The sequence below is a fragment of the Pan troglodytes genome, chromosome 16, assembly GCF_028858775.2.
Source record: "Pan troglodytes isolate AG18354 chromosome 16, NHGRI_mPanTro3-v2.0_pri, whole genome shotgun sequence".
Classification (NCBI taxonomy): Eukaryota; Metazoa; Chordata; class Mammalia; order Primates; family Hominidae; genus Pan; species Pan troglodytes.
The window spans coordinates 34696928-34712355 of record NC_072414.2 but is presented as its reverse complement, the minus strand read 5'-3'; the positions used below and the strand labels follow the sequence as shown (position 1 = coordinate 34712355).

General features: G+C 53.6%; 1 protein-coding gene across 13 annotated transcripts; it reads left to right on the top strand.

Annotated features, from left to right (window-relative positions):
- The first annotated feature begins 6 nt into the window (after window positions 1–6).
- CDAN1 (codanin 1) lies at window positions 7–13598 on the top strand. 13 transcript variants are annotated; one of them, XM_016928057.2, is made up of 28 exons: window positions 7–163; window positions 396–874; window positions 1095–1301; window positions 1498–1667; window positions 1803–1916; window positions 1999–2077; window positions 2829–2949; window positions 3128–3237; window positions 3998–4087; window positions 4762–4837; window positions 5344–5549; window positions 5838–5958; window positions 6098–6244; window positions 6405–6571; window positions 6956–7043; window positions 7287–7376; window positions 7550–7604; window positions 7810–7943; window positions 8046–8149; window positions 8362–8520; window positions 8905–8968; window positions 9139–9217; window positions 9403–9551; window positions 10755–10862; window positions 11011–11074; window positions 11490–11671; window positions 11909–12016; window positions 12548–13598. In XM_016928057.2, the coding sequence occupies exons 1-28, from the start codon at window positions 74–76 to the stop codon at window positions 12671–12673; spliced, it is 3687 nt and encodes a 1228-aa protein (XP_016783546.1). In that variant the 5' UTR covers window positions 7–73; the 3' UTR covers window positions 12674–13598. The 13 variants fall into 13 exon arrangements, 4 of the variants coding, with proteins under 4 accessions (XP_016783546.1, XP_016783547.1, XP_016783544.1 ...); XM_016928058.4 differs by having other exon boundaries at window positions 8–163; window positions 1098–1301; XM_016928055.4 differs by having other exon boundaries at window positions 36–187.
- Window positions 13599–15428: the final 1830 nt, after the last annotated feature.

Below are 15428 nucleotides of genomic sequence, written 5' to 3'. Positions count from 1 at the left end.
CCGGCCCCGCCCCTCCCTGGCCGCCCGCGGCGCGCCGGCGCCTGCGCAGTCGTCCCAGAGCGCCCCGACCGGGATGGCGGCCGTTTTGGAGTCGCTGCTGCGAGAAGAGGTGTCGGTCGCAGCCGTCGTGCGGTGGATCGCGCGCAGCACCCCGGGTTCGGAGGTAACAGCGGTGACACGCCCCCAGGTCTGACTCGAAGCCGGTTCCCGCAGTGGAGTCCAGCCCTCCAGTCCCCTTCCTCTAGGGCGCCTAGCTGCCAGCCGGGCCGAGTGCACTCCAACTGGGCGCCGCTGCCCGGGCCGCCCACCCGAGGCGCGCCCTACGGCCCCGGCTGCTCACGGCCCGCGGGCCGGCGGCTGACCCTCTCGCCCCTCCACCTGTGCTTCTGCCCTAGGATAACGCTGGGGAGGCGGCCGCGCTGAGCTCACTCCGGGCCCTGCGGAAAGAATTCGTACCGTTCCTGTTGAACTTCCTGAGGGAGCAGAGCAGCCGCGTCCTCCCGCAGGGGCCCCCGACCCCCGCCAAGACCCCGGGCGCCTCGGCAGCCTTGCCAGGGAGGCCGGGAGGCCCGCCGCGGGGTAGCCGCGGGGCGCGCAGCCAGCTTTTCCCTCCGACCGAGGCCCTGAGCACCGCTGCCGAGGCCCCTGTGGCCCGCCGCGGGGGCAGGAGGCGGGGCCCGGGGCCGGCCCGCGAGCGTGGAGGCCGCGGCCTGGAGGAGGGTGTCAGCGGGGAGAGCCTGCCCGGAGCCGGGGGCCGGAGGCTTAGGGGCTCTGGCAGCCCCAGCCGCCCCAGCCTCACGCTGTCTGATCCGCCAAACCTCAGCAACCTGGAGGAGTTCCCTCCCGTAGGCTCGGTTTCCCCCGGCCCTACAGGGTGAGACTCAGCTCTCATGCAGGAGATGGGTACCACGAAGGCTCTGGGGAGTCAGTCATTCGAGCTCGGCGCTCTGCAGTGGAGCGCCAGGATGGGTAGAAGGCTGGGGGTGATGGTGAGGGTTTTTGTGGGGTTTTTTGGCGAGAGGTCTAGCTGTTGCGGTGGTGGAGGGGAGATGTTTGAAGATAGGAATTTGAGAAAAACCTGTGGCTACTCTCAGCAGGACGAAGCCTTCTCGCAGGATCAACCCAACTCCGGTGAGCGAAGAGCGGTCACTCTCCAAGCCCAAGACCTGCTTCACCTCACCCCCAATCAGCTGTGTCCCCAGTTCCCAACCCTCAGTCCTGGACACTAGCCCTTGGGGCCTTGGCCTTCCCCCAGGGTGCAGAAGTCTGCAAGAGGAGCGAGAGATGCTCAGGAAGGAGCGGTATGGCCTGGCCGCTCCTGGGGATATCGGGTTTCCTCGCTGTGGGGGATCTTCAGGGGTTTTCCCTGAAATTGATTTCCCTCTTGGGGACTCTGGGTTTGTCTCCTGGGCTGTTGGTATCTTCTCTGGAGTGACCTGAGTGTGGCCGTAGCAGGGAAGCCAAGCTGACTGCTCATGAAATTTCTTTATTCCATAGCTCTAAGCAGCTGCAGCAGTCACCTACCCCCACCTGTCCCACCCCAGAATTGGGGTCGCCCCTCCCCAGACGGACAGGAAGCCTCACAGATGAACCTGCGGACCCTGCCAGAGTGTCTTCCCGCCAGCGCCTGGAGCTTGTAGCCCTTGTTTACTCCTCGTGCATTGCTGGTGAGTGAGAGCAGAGGGAGCTGGAGTGGAGACACTTGTAGAACTTATGGGTAAGAGAATTGGTAAGGCACTTGGAACTGAGCCTTGGCTCCAAATGGTGCCCATACCATGGGCTTTCTTTTTGTATCTATCTAGAGAACCTGGTACCAAACCTCTTCTTGGAGCTTTTCTTCGTCTTTCAGCTCCTCACTGCCCGGAGGATGGTGACTGCCAAGGACAGTGACCCTGAACTAAGTCCAGCTGTCCTAGGTCAGTGAGCAAGCCTCCTTTTGAGACATGGGGTCTAGAAACGGGACCGTTCTTAACTGACAGCTTGGTACTGTCCTTCTAGATTCCCTGGAAAGTCCACTGTTCCAAAGCATCCACGATTGTGTCTTCTTTGCAGTGCAGGTTTTGGAGTGTCACTTTCAGTGAGTTTCCCTGGCTGAGGCATTTGGGCCTCATTCTCATCATCTGCTTAGCTCTCTGGCTGCTTGGGATATATGCTGGTGCTTAACACAGGGGCAGTGGTCCTGGACCTTCTCCTACCTATAATCTTTAATTTTGTGTTAAGGCTATGAATGTAGTCCCTGAAAGAATTGAGATGGGGCCAGGTGTGGTGGCTCACGCCTGCATTCCCACCACTTTGAGAGGCCGAGGCAGGACAGTGACTTAGGCCCAGGAGTTTTAGACCAGCCTGGGCAACATGACAAAATCCCATCTCTACCAAAAAAAAAAAAAAAAAAAAAAGGCCGGGTGTGGTGGAGTGCGCCTATAATCCCAGCTACTTAGGAGGCTGAGGTGGAAGGATCACCTGAGCCTGGGAGGTCCAGGCTGTAGTGAGATCACGCCACTGCAGCCTGGGTGACACCCAGCCCAGCCTGGGTGACAGAGACCCCCATCTCAAGAAAAAGAAAAAGAAATGGACCCCTGTGGTCTTGGCAGCTGAGCTTTGGTTTCTGGGTAATGTTCCTGTCCTGCTGTCTTGGTCCTTGCTCTGTAAAGTCTCATATCCTCCCCTTGACTTTCATTATCTTTGATCCTTGGCCCATGACCTTGCAGTACATATCTGGGCTTGCATACCTGCGCCATGCCTTAGAGATCCTCTGTGGTGTGCAGGTGCTTGCTTCCTACTTGCAGTCTGTGTTCTGGTCTCAGTCATAGGTGCTCTTGTCCCTGCAGGGTTCTTTCCAACCTGGACAAAGGGACCTTGAAGCTGCTGGCTGAGAATGAGCGGCTGCTGTGCTTCTCACCAGCTCTGCAAGGCCGCCTTCGAGCTGCCTATGAGGGCAGTGTTGCCAAGGTAGTAACCCCAGCTTAGTTGCCCACTAGCCTGGACCTAACCCTTCCTAGCTTTCATAAATTCAGGCAACCCTGCTGACGACACTTCAGTGTAATGTGAGCTAACTCTGGGCAAGAATAAGAGGGAGAAGTTTTCTCAGCATGACCCTGCAGTTCCTAACGTTCCTGCTGTATTTTAGGTCTCTCTGGTGATGCCTCCCTCTACTCAAGCTGTCTCCTTTCAGCCAGAGACTGACAATCGTGCCAACTTCTCCAGTGACCGAGCCTTTCATACTTTTAAGAAACAGAGGTGATAAGAAAAGGGACTTTTTGGGGAGGGAATGAGATGACATTTTTCTGGAATAGGCAGCTGTTTGGTTTCACAGAAATTAGGAGTTTGGCACTAACAGGTGGTGGGTTAGTCCCCCCCAGGTCCTTCCTGCCGGCCATCATAGGGACCACCTGGCTTCATTCTCGTGTGCACCTGTGAACCCCGGCGCTTAGCCAGCCATCTCACAGGTGTATGGTTTTAGTCTCAGGGTTCTCAGGCAAGAGTGTGCCAGGATGAACTGTCACTGCCCACAGAAGTACATGAAGCCTGTAATGTGCTGCTGGTCTGTAGCACTACTGTCATCATATAGAGAACTCTGGAGAAATTAAAAAATGGGGCTGCTGGCCGGGTGTGGTGGCTCAAGCCTGTAATCCTAGCACTTCAGGAGGCCGAGGGGCGGATCACCTGAGGTCAGGAGTTTGAGACCAGCCGGGCCAACATGGTGAAACTCCGTCTCTACTAAAAATACAAAAATTAGCCAGGCGTGGTGGTGGGCACTTGTAATCCCAGCTACTCTGGAGGCTGAGGCAGGAGAATCGCTTGAACCCAGGCGGGGCGGAGGTTGCAGTGAGCTGAGATCGCGTCATTGCACTCCAGCCTAAGTGACAAGAGCAAGACTCCATCTCCAAAAAAAAAAAAAAAAAAAAGGTGGTGGGTGGGCTATGGATAGTTCTTCCAGGGGCAGGAAGGCACTGGTGGGAGTGAGTGCCTCAGCTGATCAGGCGTTCTTATGCGTCAGGGATGTGTTTTATGAGGTGCTGCGAGAGTGGGAAGATCACCATGAGGAGCCTGGCTGGGATTTTGAGAAGGGCTTGGGCAGCAGAATCAGGTGGGTGCTCAGACCTTGTCTTTCTTGTTCCTGGCAATGAGTAGCTCAGTGCTTGCTCGGTGGCAGGAGGGAGGAGGAGGGAAGGCTTTTCCCCACTCCTACCAGCCATTAGCTGTTTTCTTCTATCCTCCGAAATCTCTTTAGTTATTGATAACTCTGCCTCTACTCGAAAGGGATGTGTCTCTCCAGCTCCTTCCACTCACAGGTGTCTTATCCTTGTTCTGTAGTGGCAATTGCTTAGAAAGTCCAAAGCTCTTAACCCAGGTTGCTTGAGGGTTTTTTTGGCCCAAGTCACTGGTTAGACACATCCAGCCTCCATCTTCTCCATCGTCTAATTTGGGCAAGTCTGGTCACTGTGTACGTAGATGCCTGGGTTCAGAACGCGAACCTCAGTCCAGTCATCTCCCTTCACATTGCTCATGAAACCCGCCGCCTGTTAGTGTGGCTGAAGACGGTTGGGGGGTGCGGTCGCATGATTTCTTGTTTGGTTAAGTGCACTTCTAGCCTCGGAGGACCTTGGTGCTGAGGGAGTGTCCCTTTGCAGGCTGGCTCTGGCTGAGGTCTGCTCAAGTCCCTGGTAAACGGCTGGGAAGTCCAGGGGTTGGCTGCTTCTCTCAGATCTTTCTCCCTCTCCCTCCTTTCCACACCCTTCATTCCTGCCTTCTATTCCTCAGGGCCATGATGGGTCAGCTCTCCGCAGCCTGCAGCCACAGCCACTTTGTTCGGCTTTTCCAAAAACAACTACTCCAGGTAACAGCCCCAGCAAGAGATTAATCCACATTAAACAGCAGGCATCACAGGCAGCCACTTAACGGCTGCACTTTGGGATAGGGCAGACAGCCTGGCAGGTCCTGGGCTGGAATTTGAACAAGAGTTCTACTCCTCGCGGAGTGGCTGAAACTCCAGTGGCCACAGAAAAGCCAGGGCACTCTCTTTGACACATCCCGGGCCCTGCAGCTCCTCTAGCCTGCTGCTGCCTTCCCTGATTTGTGCTGTGGTAAAGAGCCCAGGCTTAGTAAGTAGTCAAGCTTTGTTTCAGATCCTAGCTCTAGTGACCCTAGGCACATGCTTAACCTTGGAGTTTCAGTTTCTTCACCTGTGAAACAATAATGTAATTCACATCTCAGAAAATCTATCTAAAGCGCTTGACACAGTTGGCATTCCTTAAATGTTCATTACTTTCTCCTTATTTTTTGTTCAGTCCTTCCCTCCCACTTACTGATTTTTTAATTTCTCTCCTTCCTCTTCCACCCCAGATGTGTCAGAGCCCTGGTGGTGCTGGGGGCACTGTCTTGGGCGAGGCCCCAGATGTGTTGAGTGTGCTGGGAGCTGACAAGCTGGGGCGGTTGTGGCGCCTACAGGAACGGCTTATGGCTCCTCAGAGCAGTGGGGGGCCCTGCCCACCCCCCACCTTCCCAGGCTGTCAAGGCTTCTTTAGGGACTTCATCCTTAGTGCCAGCAGGTAGGCTCCCCTGTGTCTTGCAAGGAATGGGGCAGAGGCCAGGAAAGGTTTGGCTTCCCAAAAGGGTAAATAGTTCTCCAGTCTCCTTTGCCTGGAGATAGGCTCCTTCCAGCTCCAACTTGCTGGCTTCATTGCACTTCTCATTCTGTCACCCACGTGGGTGATTTCATTGCTCCTGGGCCTCCCTGTCTGTCCTGCTGCTCCCTTCTCTCTGGAGTGCCCCTTCTCGATTCTGGCTTTTCCTGTACCTCTTCCAGTGCTTATGCCCCACCCACCCCTTCTTCTCAGCTTCCAGTTTAACCAGCATCTCATGGACAGTCTGAGCTTGAAGATCCGGGAGCTCAATGGTCTTGCCCTGCCCCAGCATGAGCCCAGTGATGAAGACGGGGAGTCAGACGTAGACTGGCAGGTCCGAAAACAGAACAAGGGAAATAATGGGGTCTGACCCAGGAGGGAAGGGAGTATGTTCAAGAAAAACTTTGTAACAGATCGGGAATTGTTCTGGAAGCCTCATGCTTAGACCTTTTACTTCCCTTGATTCCATGCAGGGTGAGCGGAAGCAATTTGCTGTGGTGCTTCTTAGCCTGAGACTTTTGGCTAAATTCCTGGGCTTTGTGGCTTTCCTGCCATACCGGGGGCCTGAACCTCCCCCGACCGGTGAGCTTCAGGACTCCATTCTGGCCCTCAGGAGTCAGGTGAATGGGCGGGGGATTCTGGTGAGGAGGGAGCAGGGAGGACCGGCCAGGCACTGAAGCTGACTGGTTTCCTTGGCTATTCTGGAAACCGGGCAGGTTAAAGGGCATCTCCCAGCCCTTCCTAGGGACCTGCCCCCTGACTGAGGTCTGGCCCTCCCAGGTCCCTCCGGTCCTGGATGTGCGGACTCTGCTGCAGCGAGGGCTGCAGGCCCGCCGGGCGGTGCTCACCGTGCCCTGGCTGGTGGAGTTTCTCTCCTTTGCTGACCATGTTGTTCCCTTGCTGGAATATTACCGGGACATCTTCACTCTCCTACTGCGCCTGCACCGGTGAGTGGAACAAGGCTAAGGCTTGATGAAAGGATTCGGGACTCAGGGGACATTGGTCAAGCCTGCTATTAATAAAGAGGGTCGAGCAGTCTGCACTGTGTGTGTGGTGCCCTGGCCATAACTGAGCCCTGGGAGAGGCACGATTGGCTCCCCTGAGGTACAGTGGGAAATCATCTGCACTTTCATTGGCCTCATGCTGTTCCTGAGGTGGCCCCGCTGAGAGACAGTCCCCATGCAGGAGGCGGGGCTGGGGGGATCCTGCTTGCCAACATGGCCCCAGTCCCTTTTAGTTCTGCTTTTGCAAGCCAGTTTCCAGTGACGGCATTTGCCTCCATTCCCTTCCCCTTTCTGCTCAAACCCGTGTACTGCCCATTGATGTTTCAGGAGCTTGGTGTTGTCGCAGGAGAGTGAGGGGAAGATGTGTTTCCTGAACAAGCTGCTGCTACTTGCTGTCCTGGGCTGGCTTTTCCAGGTGGGCAGAGTGAGGGTCCAGATTGGAGAGAGGTTCTGCAGCTGAAGATGGGGAGTGGGCAAATGTCTGAGTGCGAATGAGGCAAGGGCTGGAAGACGAAGGTTCAGGAAAGGCCTGGGGATTCCCATCATCTCAGAGGTGGCTGCTTTGAAGCTGGCGCCTACACCCTGGGACCGTGCAGGAGGTGGGGTGGGGTGAGTGGGGGGTCTCTGAAGTTGACCTGAATTGTGACTGTCTTGCCAGATTCCCACAGTCCCTGAGGACTTGTTCTTTCTGGAAGAGGGTCCCTCATATGCCTTTGAGGTGGACACAGTAGCCCCAGAGCATGGCTTGGTGAGTGTTAGGGTCCAGCCAGAGCCATGGGAAACTCAGGAATAAAGGAAGTGGGCTGCCTGGGGAGGCCCAGCCAGGGGCAGATGTAACCCTTGTAAAGGCCCTGCCAACTGCCTGCTTTCTGGGTGCGCTGGGAGAGGGGCAGCCTGCTGACACCAACCTTTTCTCCCCAGGACAATGCGCCTGTGGTGGACCAGCAGCTGCTCTACACCTGCTGCCCCTACATCGGTGAGCACCGGTCTTCCCTGGACGGTCCTTGGTCTGTCCCTCCATGAGTACCCAAAAGGCACCCCCTTGGCCCAGCTCCCTTGGATATTGCTCCGTTCATAGTCATTCCTGGGTATCTGAGCCTCTTGACTCCACAAATAAAGTCCATGATACTTAGGGAGGGGAGAGGGTTCTGGAACTGAGAACTTGGACTTCACTGATACAGGAGAGCTCCGGAAACTGCTCGCTTCGTGGGTGTCAGGCAGTAGTGGACGGAGTGGGGGCTTCATGAGGAAAATCACCCCCACCACTACCACCAGCCTGGGAGCCCAGCCTTCCCAGACCAGCCAGGGGCTGCAGGTAAGGGCAGGGCGGAGACAGCCGTGGGGAAAATGAGGGGGGCTTGGGGGCGGGGACAGGGAGGCTGGAGGAAGCCTTGCTGCCTCTCCCTCCTCCCCCAAGGCACAGCTCGCCCAGGCCTTTTTCCACAACCAGCCGCCCTCCTTGCGCCGGACCGTAGAGTTTGTGGCAGAAAGAATTGGATCAAACTGTGTCAAACATATCAAGTAAGAGTGGGTTAAGGATCCTGGTCTCATCGCCCTACCATTTTTTCCCCTTTTTCCTCAGTTGCTAAACTGAGAAGGTCAGCCAGAGGGTGGGTGTGGGGCTGAAATGGCTGACACATTTTGAAGCAAATTTCTGACCAAATTCCCTTAAATTTGCAGCCTCTTTCCGATTAACCCTCCAACCATCCCCAACCTTGCTGTCCCTGCTGCAGGGCTACACTGGTGGCAGATCTGGTGCGCCAGGCAGAGTCACTTCTCCAAGAGCAGCTGGTGACACAGGGAGAGGAAGGGGGAGACCCAGCCCAGCTGTTGGAGATCTTGTGTTCCCAGCTGTGCCCCCACGGGGCCCAGGCATTGGCCCTGGGGCGGGAGTAAGCAGCGCTGGTCCATTTGATCCACTCTCCTCTTGGCTTTCTCCGTCCTTTCTTTCCTCCTTCACACTTACTCTTTTTTCCCTTTCTTCTCTTCATGCCTCCTTTTTTCTTCTCCCTGCGCCCATTCTCTATAAGCCCTGCACTGGCTGTAGGCCTTCTGTGGCACAAAAGCCAAACCTAGGTTTGGGAGCGTGTGTGATGCTGTGGGGCTGGCGGTTGGGCTTCTCTTTTCTCTGGCACCTGGGGTGGGGTGGGAGGGCAAACGGTGCCTCCTTCCAAGGTACAGCCTCCCAGGTCAGGGGCTTGGTGCACTCGGGGCATTTACTTCTGCAGCCAGGCTGAAATACCCAGAGATCACTGACCCCATCTGTCCCCTTTTAGGTTCTGTCAAAGGAAGAGCCCTGGGGCTGTGCGGGCGCTGCTTCCAGAGGAGACCCCGGCAGCCGTACGTGTGAGGGAGGCCTGCAGCTAGCAGGCCAGGCAGTTGTGGGGAGGTGCACGGAGTAGTCTGAGGCTGCGGGAGGGTGTGTGGGGGCGGGGTCAGTGCTCGACTCTGGCATCCTTTGTTGCACCCGGCCCTCCCCTAGCCCCTGACTCTGTAGTTCTGTTTCGCAGGTTCTGAGCAGTGCAGAGAACATTGCTGTGGGGCTTGCAACAGAGAAAGCCTGTGCTTGGCTGTCAGCCAACATCACAGGTAAGGTCCTGGATGGGGGAGTGGCTGAATCAAGTGTTTAAAAAGTGGACTGGCAGAGAGTCAGAGGCATCTTGTGGGCGATGGGACTGAGAGCCAGTAGGAAACAGCAAAAGGCATGGGTTAGCATGGTGAGCCTGTGCAGGGCCCTCCCGTGATTCCTTTCCCATTCTCCCTCTGCCCCACAGCACTGATCAGGAGGGAGGTGAAAGCAGCAGTGAGTCGCACACTTCGAGCCCAGGGTCCTGAACCTGCTGCCCGGGGGGAGCGGAGGGGCTGCTCCCGCGCCTGTGAGCACCATGCTCCCCTCCCCTCCCACCTCATCTCCGAGATAAAAGTACACGGCTACCCTACTCCCTTTGGCTTCCCTGCTCCCTCTCCCCTGCTCTGTTCCTGGTTTTTCCTTTCTCACATCAGCTCCAGGATTTTTATGTAGAAGCTGTCTGTGCTGTCCAGCTAGTCCCCATTTCACTCATTACTGAATGGGGGTTAGGTAGGGCAGAGCTGAACTGAATGGTTTTCCTAATTGTCACTCTGACTTTTTAATCATCCAAAAGGGGAAAAGGGCAGCTAGGACATTTTTGACTAAATGCTTATTATGCAGATGGTGATGAGAGTGGGGTGGTGAATGGCTTGATAGCAAATGAGTCTCTAGGAGGCAGTCGCCCCAGTATTTGGAGACAATTTCAGAAATGTTCTATGTGGGAGGTGATGCTTGTTTAGTTACAGGCAGTAAGAATAAACCATCAGTTCTCCTAACTTTATTTTAAAACTCAAAGACTGTCTAGAGCAGGAGTCAAGAAACAGCCCATGGACTGAAGGGAGCCAGCCCCTTGTTTTGTGAGTGAAGTTTTAGTGGAATGCAGCCATATTAATTTGTGTACGAGCTGCCTATGGCTGCTTTTGTGCAACTACTGAACAGCAGAGTTGCATAGTTGGGACACAGACTTTATGGCCTGCAAAGCCTAAAATATTTACTGTCTGGTTCTGGTCTAGGGTAATGATCTAGGAATAGAGATTGGAATAGGGACTATAAGGTACAATGACTAAAAAATGGAGATTATGTAGGAGGGAGAGGAAGAGGCTTAGTGGCCATTTGATACTGGTTGTCAATATGCAGAGGATTTCTGTATTGAAAGCTCAGCTCTCCAGAGAAGATGAAGAGAGAGGCTTGAGAGACAGACGCTACTAAGACGGTATCTGATAGGCCGGTTTCCTTACATGCTTCAAGAATAAGATGCCCTATGGGAGTTGGTTAGCTACAGTTTGGTCCCAAGTTGAGTGACGTTTCCCATGCTATGGCAGCCTACTGTCCCTCAGCTGACCTCCATCTGTTCCCTCTTTTGTTGTCCACATGGTTGCTTCCCCTGGCTGTATTATCCTGCCCAAGTCCCAGGTCTAGGGGCAACTTGGCTTTACTCACCATATCCCGGGGCCCATTCTTCTGCCTCTCTCCACTGGCTGATCCCTGTCCCAAGCCAAATTCTCTGTGGCATCCTGGCCCCCAGCGCAAGGTGATATCTCCCCCTGCTCTTCACAGGACGTGCTCTCCTTGGCCGTGGGGCCACGGGACCCTGACGAGGGAGTCTCCCCAGAGCATCTGGAACAGCTCCTAGGCCAGCTGGGCCAGACGCTGCGGTGCCGCCAGGTGAGCTGTGGCATCTGCCACCGGAGGGCTTTTTTCTGTGTCCTTGTGTGAGACCTGATAACCAGAGCCACACTGGCTCAGGGCCAGTTCTCGCAGCAGTAAGCATGGTGATACCTATGGTCTCTCTTTCCACCCCCCCCAACCGCAGTTCCTGTGCCCACCTGCTGAGCAGCATCTGGCAAAGTGCTCTGTGGAGTTAGCTTCCCTCCTCGGTATGGTTCCTTTCCATCAAATCCCTCTCTTGCCTGATCCCCCAAATCTCAGGGTTGGGTACAAGCAAGATTAGAAACAGAGCCCTCTTCTGTCCCTTTTTTTTTTTTTTGAGACGGAATCTTGTTCTGTTGCCCAGGCTGGAGTGCAGTGGCACAATCTTAGCTAACCGCAACCTCTGCCTCCCGGGTTCAAGCAATTCTGCCTCGGCCAAGTAACTGGGACTACAGGTGCCTTCCACCACGCCTGGCTAATTTTGGTATTTTTAATAGAGATGGGGTTTCACTATGTTGGCCAGACTGGTCTCGAACCCCTGATCTGCCCATCTCAGCCTCCCAAAGTGTTGGGATTATAGGTGTGAGTCACCGCACCCGGCCTGCCCCCATCTTTTAAAGGTTGGCTTTCCTCTTTCCACAGTTGCAGATCAAATTCCTATCCTAGGGCCCCCGGCACAGTACAGGCTGGAGAGAGGGCAGGCTCGAAGGCTTCTGCACATGCTGCTTTCCTTGTGGAAGGAAGACTTTCAGGGGCCGGTTCCGCTGCAGCTGCTGCTGAGCCCAAGAAATGTGGGGCTTCTGGCAGACACAAGGCCAAGGGAGGTGAGTCAGACGGAACAAGAAGCCCTCTGCAGTCACACTCTGAACATCCACCACCCTTGCCCCAAACTATGAGCTGCTCTGCATCCTTTATTTCCCCTTCCTGTTCCACACAGAAATGGGCTCCACTTATCCATCTCAAGTCTCTTCCCAGCAGCTCTGCCCTTTGAGATCTCAATCTCTGTCATCAGGGTCACTCTGCCGTCCTCCTAGCAACCCTGACCTCGGTGTGTTTTGCAGTGGGACTTGCTGCTATTCTTGCTCCGGGAGCTGGTGGAGAAGGGTCTGATGGGACGGATGGAGATAGAGGCCTGCCTGGGCAGCCTCCACCAGGCCCTGTGGCCAGGGGTAAGGAGTCTCCTGTCTTTTAGGTGGAGAGAGAACAGGTGTTACATATCCCATCTGTCCTGAAAGGAAGCAAGTGATGGGGCCAAACTAAGTGGATTTTTGTCAAGAGTCTTCAGGGCCACCCTGAAATTGTCCCGATTTGAGTAGTTATTATATGAGGGACTGTGTTAGTGGGAAGACGGACGAAAGGCAGGCAGTTAGTTGGAAAGCAGCACAGCCCATTATATGGGTTTTTAAAATTAGAATAACCTGGATTTTAATGGGAATAATAATTTCAAGATGAAGTAGATGCACTCAGCAGTACTCAAAAACTGGTCAAGCCTGTGCCTCCATCAGAGTTCGCTCCCTGCCATAACTTCAGCCTCCCAGAGTACTAACAAACAGACAAGGTTTCATGTCCATTTCAGTGTGGAGGGCAGTTGAGAAAAAATAATGTAGCCAGCCAGGTTGTGGTCTTTAGTGAAAAAGGATGAGCCATTGAGAATTATTACATGCTGCCTTTTCCCTCATCTTTCTTTCCATGTATTCCAGGACTTTGCTGAAGAATTAGCAACACTGTCTAATCTGTTTCTAGCCGAGCCCCACCTGCCAGAACCCCAGCTAAGAGCTTGTGAGTTGGTGCAGCCAAACCGGGGCACTGTGCTGGCCCAGAGCTAGGGCTGAGAAGTGGCCCTGCCTTGGGCATCGCACCAGAACCCTGGACCCCCGCCTCACGAGGAGGCCCAAGTGCCCAATGCAGACCCTCACTGGTTGGGGTGTAGCTGGGTCTACAGTCAGACTTCCTGCTCTAAGGGTGTTGCTGCCTGGCATCCCACCACGCGAATCCTAGAGGAAGGAGAGTTGGCCTGATTCGGGATTATGGCAGAAAAGCCCAGAGATGCCAGTCCTGGAGTAGAAGAGGTGGTGTTTGTTTATCTCTTGGATGCTAAATGAAATGAGGTGTGTGGGCTTGTCAACACAGAATTCAAGCCTCATTTGCTATCCCAGCATCTCTTAAAACTTTGTAGTCTTGGAATTCATGACAGAGGCAAATGACTTCTGCTTAACTTATGAAGAAAGTTAAAACATGAATCTTGGGAGTCTACATTTTCTTATCACCAGGAGCTGGACTGCCATCTCCTTATAAATGCCTAACACAGGCCGGGTCTGGTGGCTCATGCCTGTAATCCCAGCACTTTGAGAGGCCCGAGGTCGGCGGACTGCCTGAGGTCAGGAATTCAAGACCAGCCTGGCCAACATGGCAAAACCCCGTCTCTACTAAAAATAAAATTATTAGCTGGGCATGGTGGTGTGTGCCTGTAATCCCAGCTACTCAGGAGGATGAGGCAGGAGACCTGCTTGAACCTGGAGGTGGAGGTTGCAGTGAGCCGAGGTCGCACGACTGCACTCCAGTCTGGGTAACAGAGCGAGACTTTCTAGAAAAAGCCTAACAAACAGATAAGGTAGGACTCAACCAACTGAAACCTGACTTTCCCCCTGTACCTTCAGCCCCTGTGCAGGTAGTAACCTCTTGAGACCTCTCCCTGACCAGGGACCAAGCACAGGGCATTTAGAGCTTTTTAAAATAAACTGGTTTTCTTTACCAAGGGCTTGATGTCTAATCATTGTCACCTGTCTTCTCCCTTTAGAAGGCTGCAGTCTCGGGTGGGCTGTAGGTGGAGTGCTGTAATTGTGGCTTTGCTCTGTGCATTACAAGGTGAGCTACCTTGGCTCTTAGAAATGCCTGTATATTCCACTCTAGAGGGCTAGTCTCTGGTGGCAATATCTATTAATTTAATTTATCGCCAGTGGTACTGACTTCTCCTGTGTAACTCGCTTATATTTGTGGGAGAAAGGGTTAGGATAATGTAGTTTCCACACACAAGATATTCCCTACTGAACCACATGGTGGGGCAGTGTTCTTGTTATGCTTAAGGCTAAGGTGTTTGATTGATTTGGCTTGGAGTTTCTCAGAGCAAAAGCATTGCTTCTCGATTACAGCTGTATCAAGCTCTATAAATGAGCCACTGATTTTGACAGGTTCACACCTGTAATCCCAGTGCTTTGGGAAGCCGAGAGAGAGGACTGCTTGAGTCCAGGAGTTAGAGGTTACAGTGAACTATGATTGTGCCACTGCACTCCAGCCTGAGCAAGAGTGAGACCCCCATCTCTTTGAGGGGGAAAAAAAAAAAAGCACTACTGTGATCATGTGCATTAACCAGGAGTTGGACTGATAATATAATCCTCAGGAGGACCTAAAGGGGTCCACTTGTGTGACCATGGTAGAGCCAGGAAATCCCATCAACCTAGAAAGTAAAAAATGGGAGTTTTCCTCAGTCACCACCTTGTGATCATACTTCTCCCAAACACCATGCCTTTCCCTTCTCCTCAGCTCAGCTACTCCTTTAACAAGTTTCTATATCTGAACCATTTTCCCCTGATCTCTTCATTTTCAAAGGCCTTTATCTTTATCCTTTAAATCCAATTTGTTCTGAATGCCTAGGAACCAAAAAAGCTTTAAGGAATGCTTTCTCGGCCGGACACAGTGGCTCACACCTGTAATCCCAGCACTTTGGGAGGTCAAGGCGGGAGGATCACTTGTGCTCAGGAGTTTGAAGCAGCCAGGGCAACATGGGGAAGCCTCATCTTTAAAAAATACAAAATTGGTGAGGAGTGGTGGTCCATGCCTGTGGTCATAGCTATTTGGGAGGCTGAGGTCAGAGGATCACTTGAGCCCAGGAGGTCAAGGCTACAGTGAGCCATGATCACACCACTGCAGTCCAGCCTGGGCTACAGAGCGATACCCTGTCTGTCTCCAAAAAAAAAAAAAAAAAAAAAAAAGCTTTCTATGCCCAGAGACCAGCACTGGGTGTGATTAAACCACAGCACTGCCCCCACCCAGGAAGCTTAGGGTCAGCGTCAGGCTTGTGGCTACTCCTTGACTTGTTCCAGAGGACCCAGCTGAGGTGTGTGACATGGAATGGGCAGGAGAGGAAAACCTGAAACCCCTAAGGATGCTAAGACTGAAGGGCTGGGCCATAACCCAGGCCTGGCTTAAGGCCCACTGAGTTAAAAACAAGTTCTTGGGAATCTGAATGGAAATTTAACATGTTCCCGATGAAGGAAACTTCCTGCTGGCCTGTGTGAGCCTTAAAGGCTACTCTAAGGATTATGGAGACAGGCAGCTAGTGGGTCAGTGAACTAGATTCTGTATGTCTGCTAATTGTCAAAGCCAGCTGTTTATAAAATGTGGTCCCCAGACCAGCAAACTTCAGGGTCCCCTGGGACTTCTTGTTAACACAAATTCTCTGGTCCTTCCCCGGGGCTACCAAACCAGTAACTTGGAGTAGGGCCCATCCTGGGGCATGAGAAAGCGTTCAGGTGATTCTGATGTATGCGAAAGTATGAGAACCACACCATGAATCCAAAATCT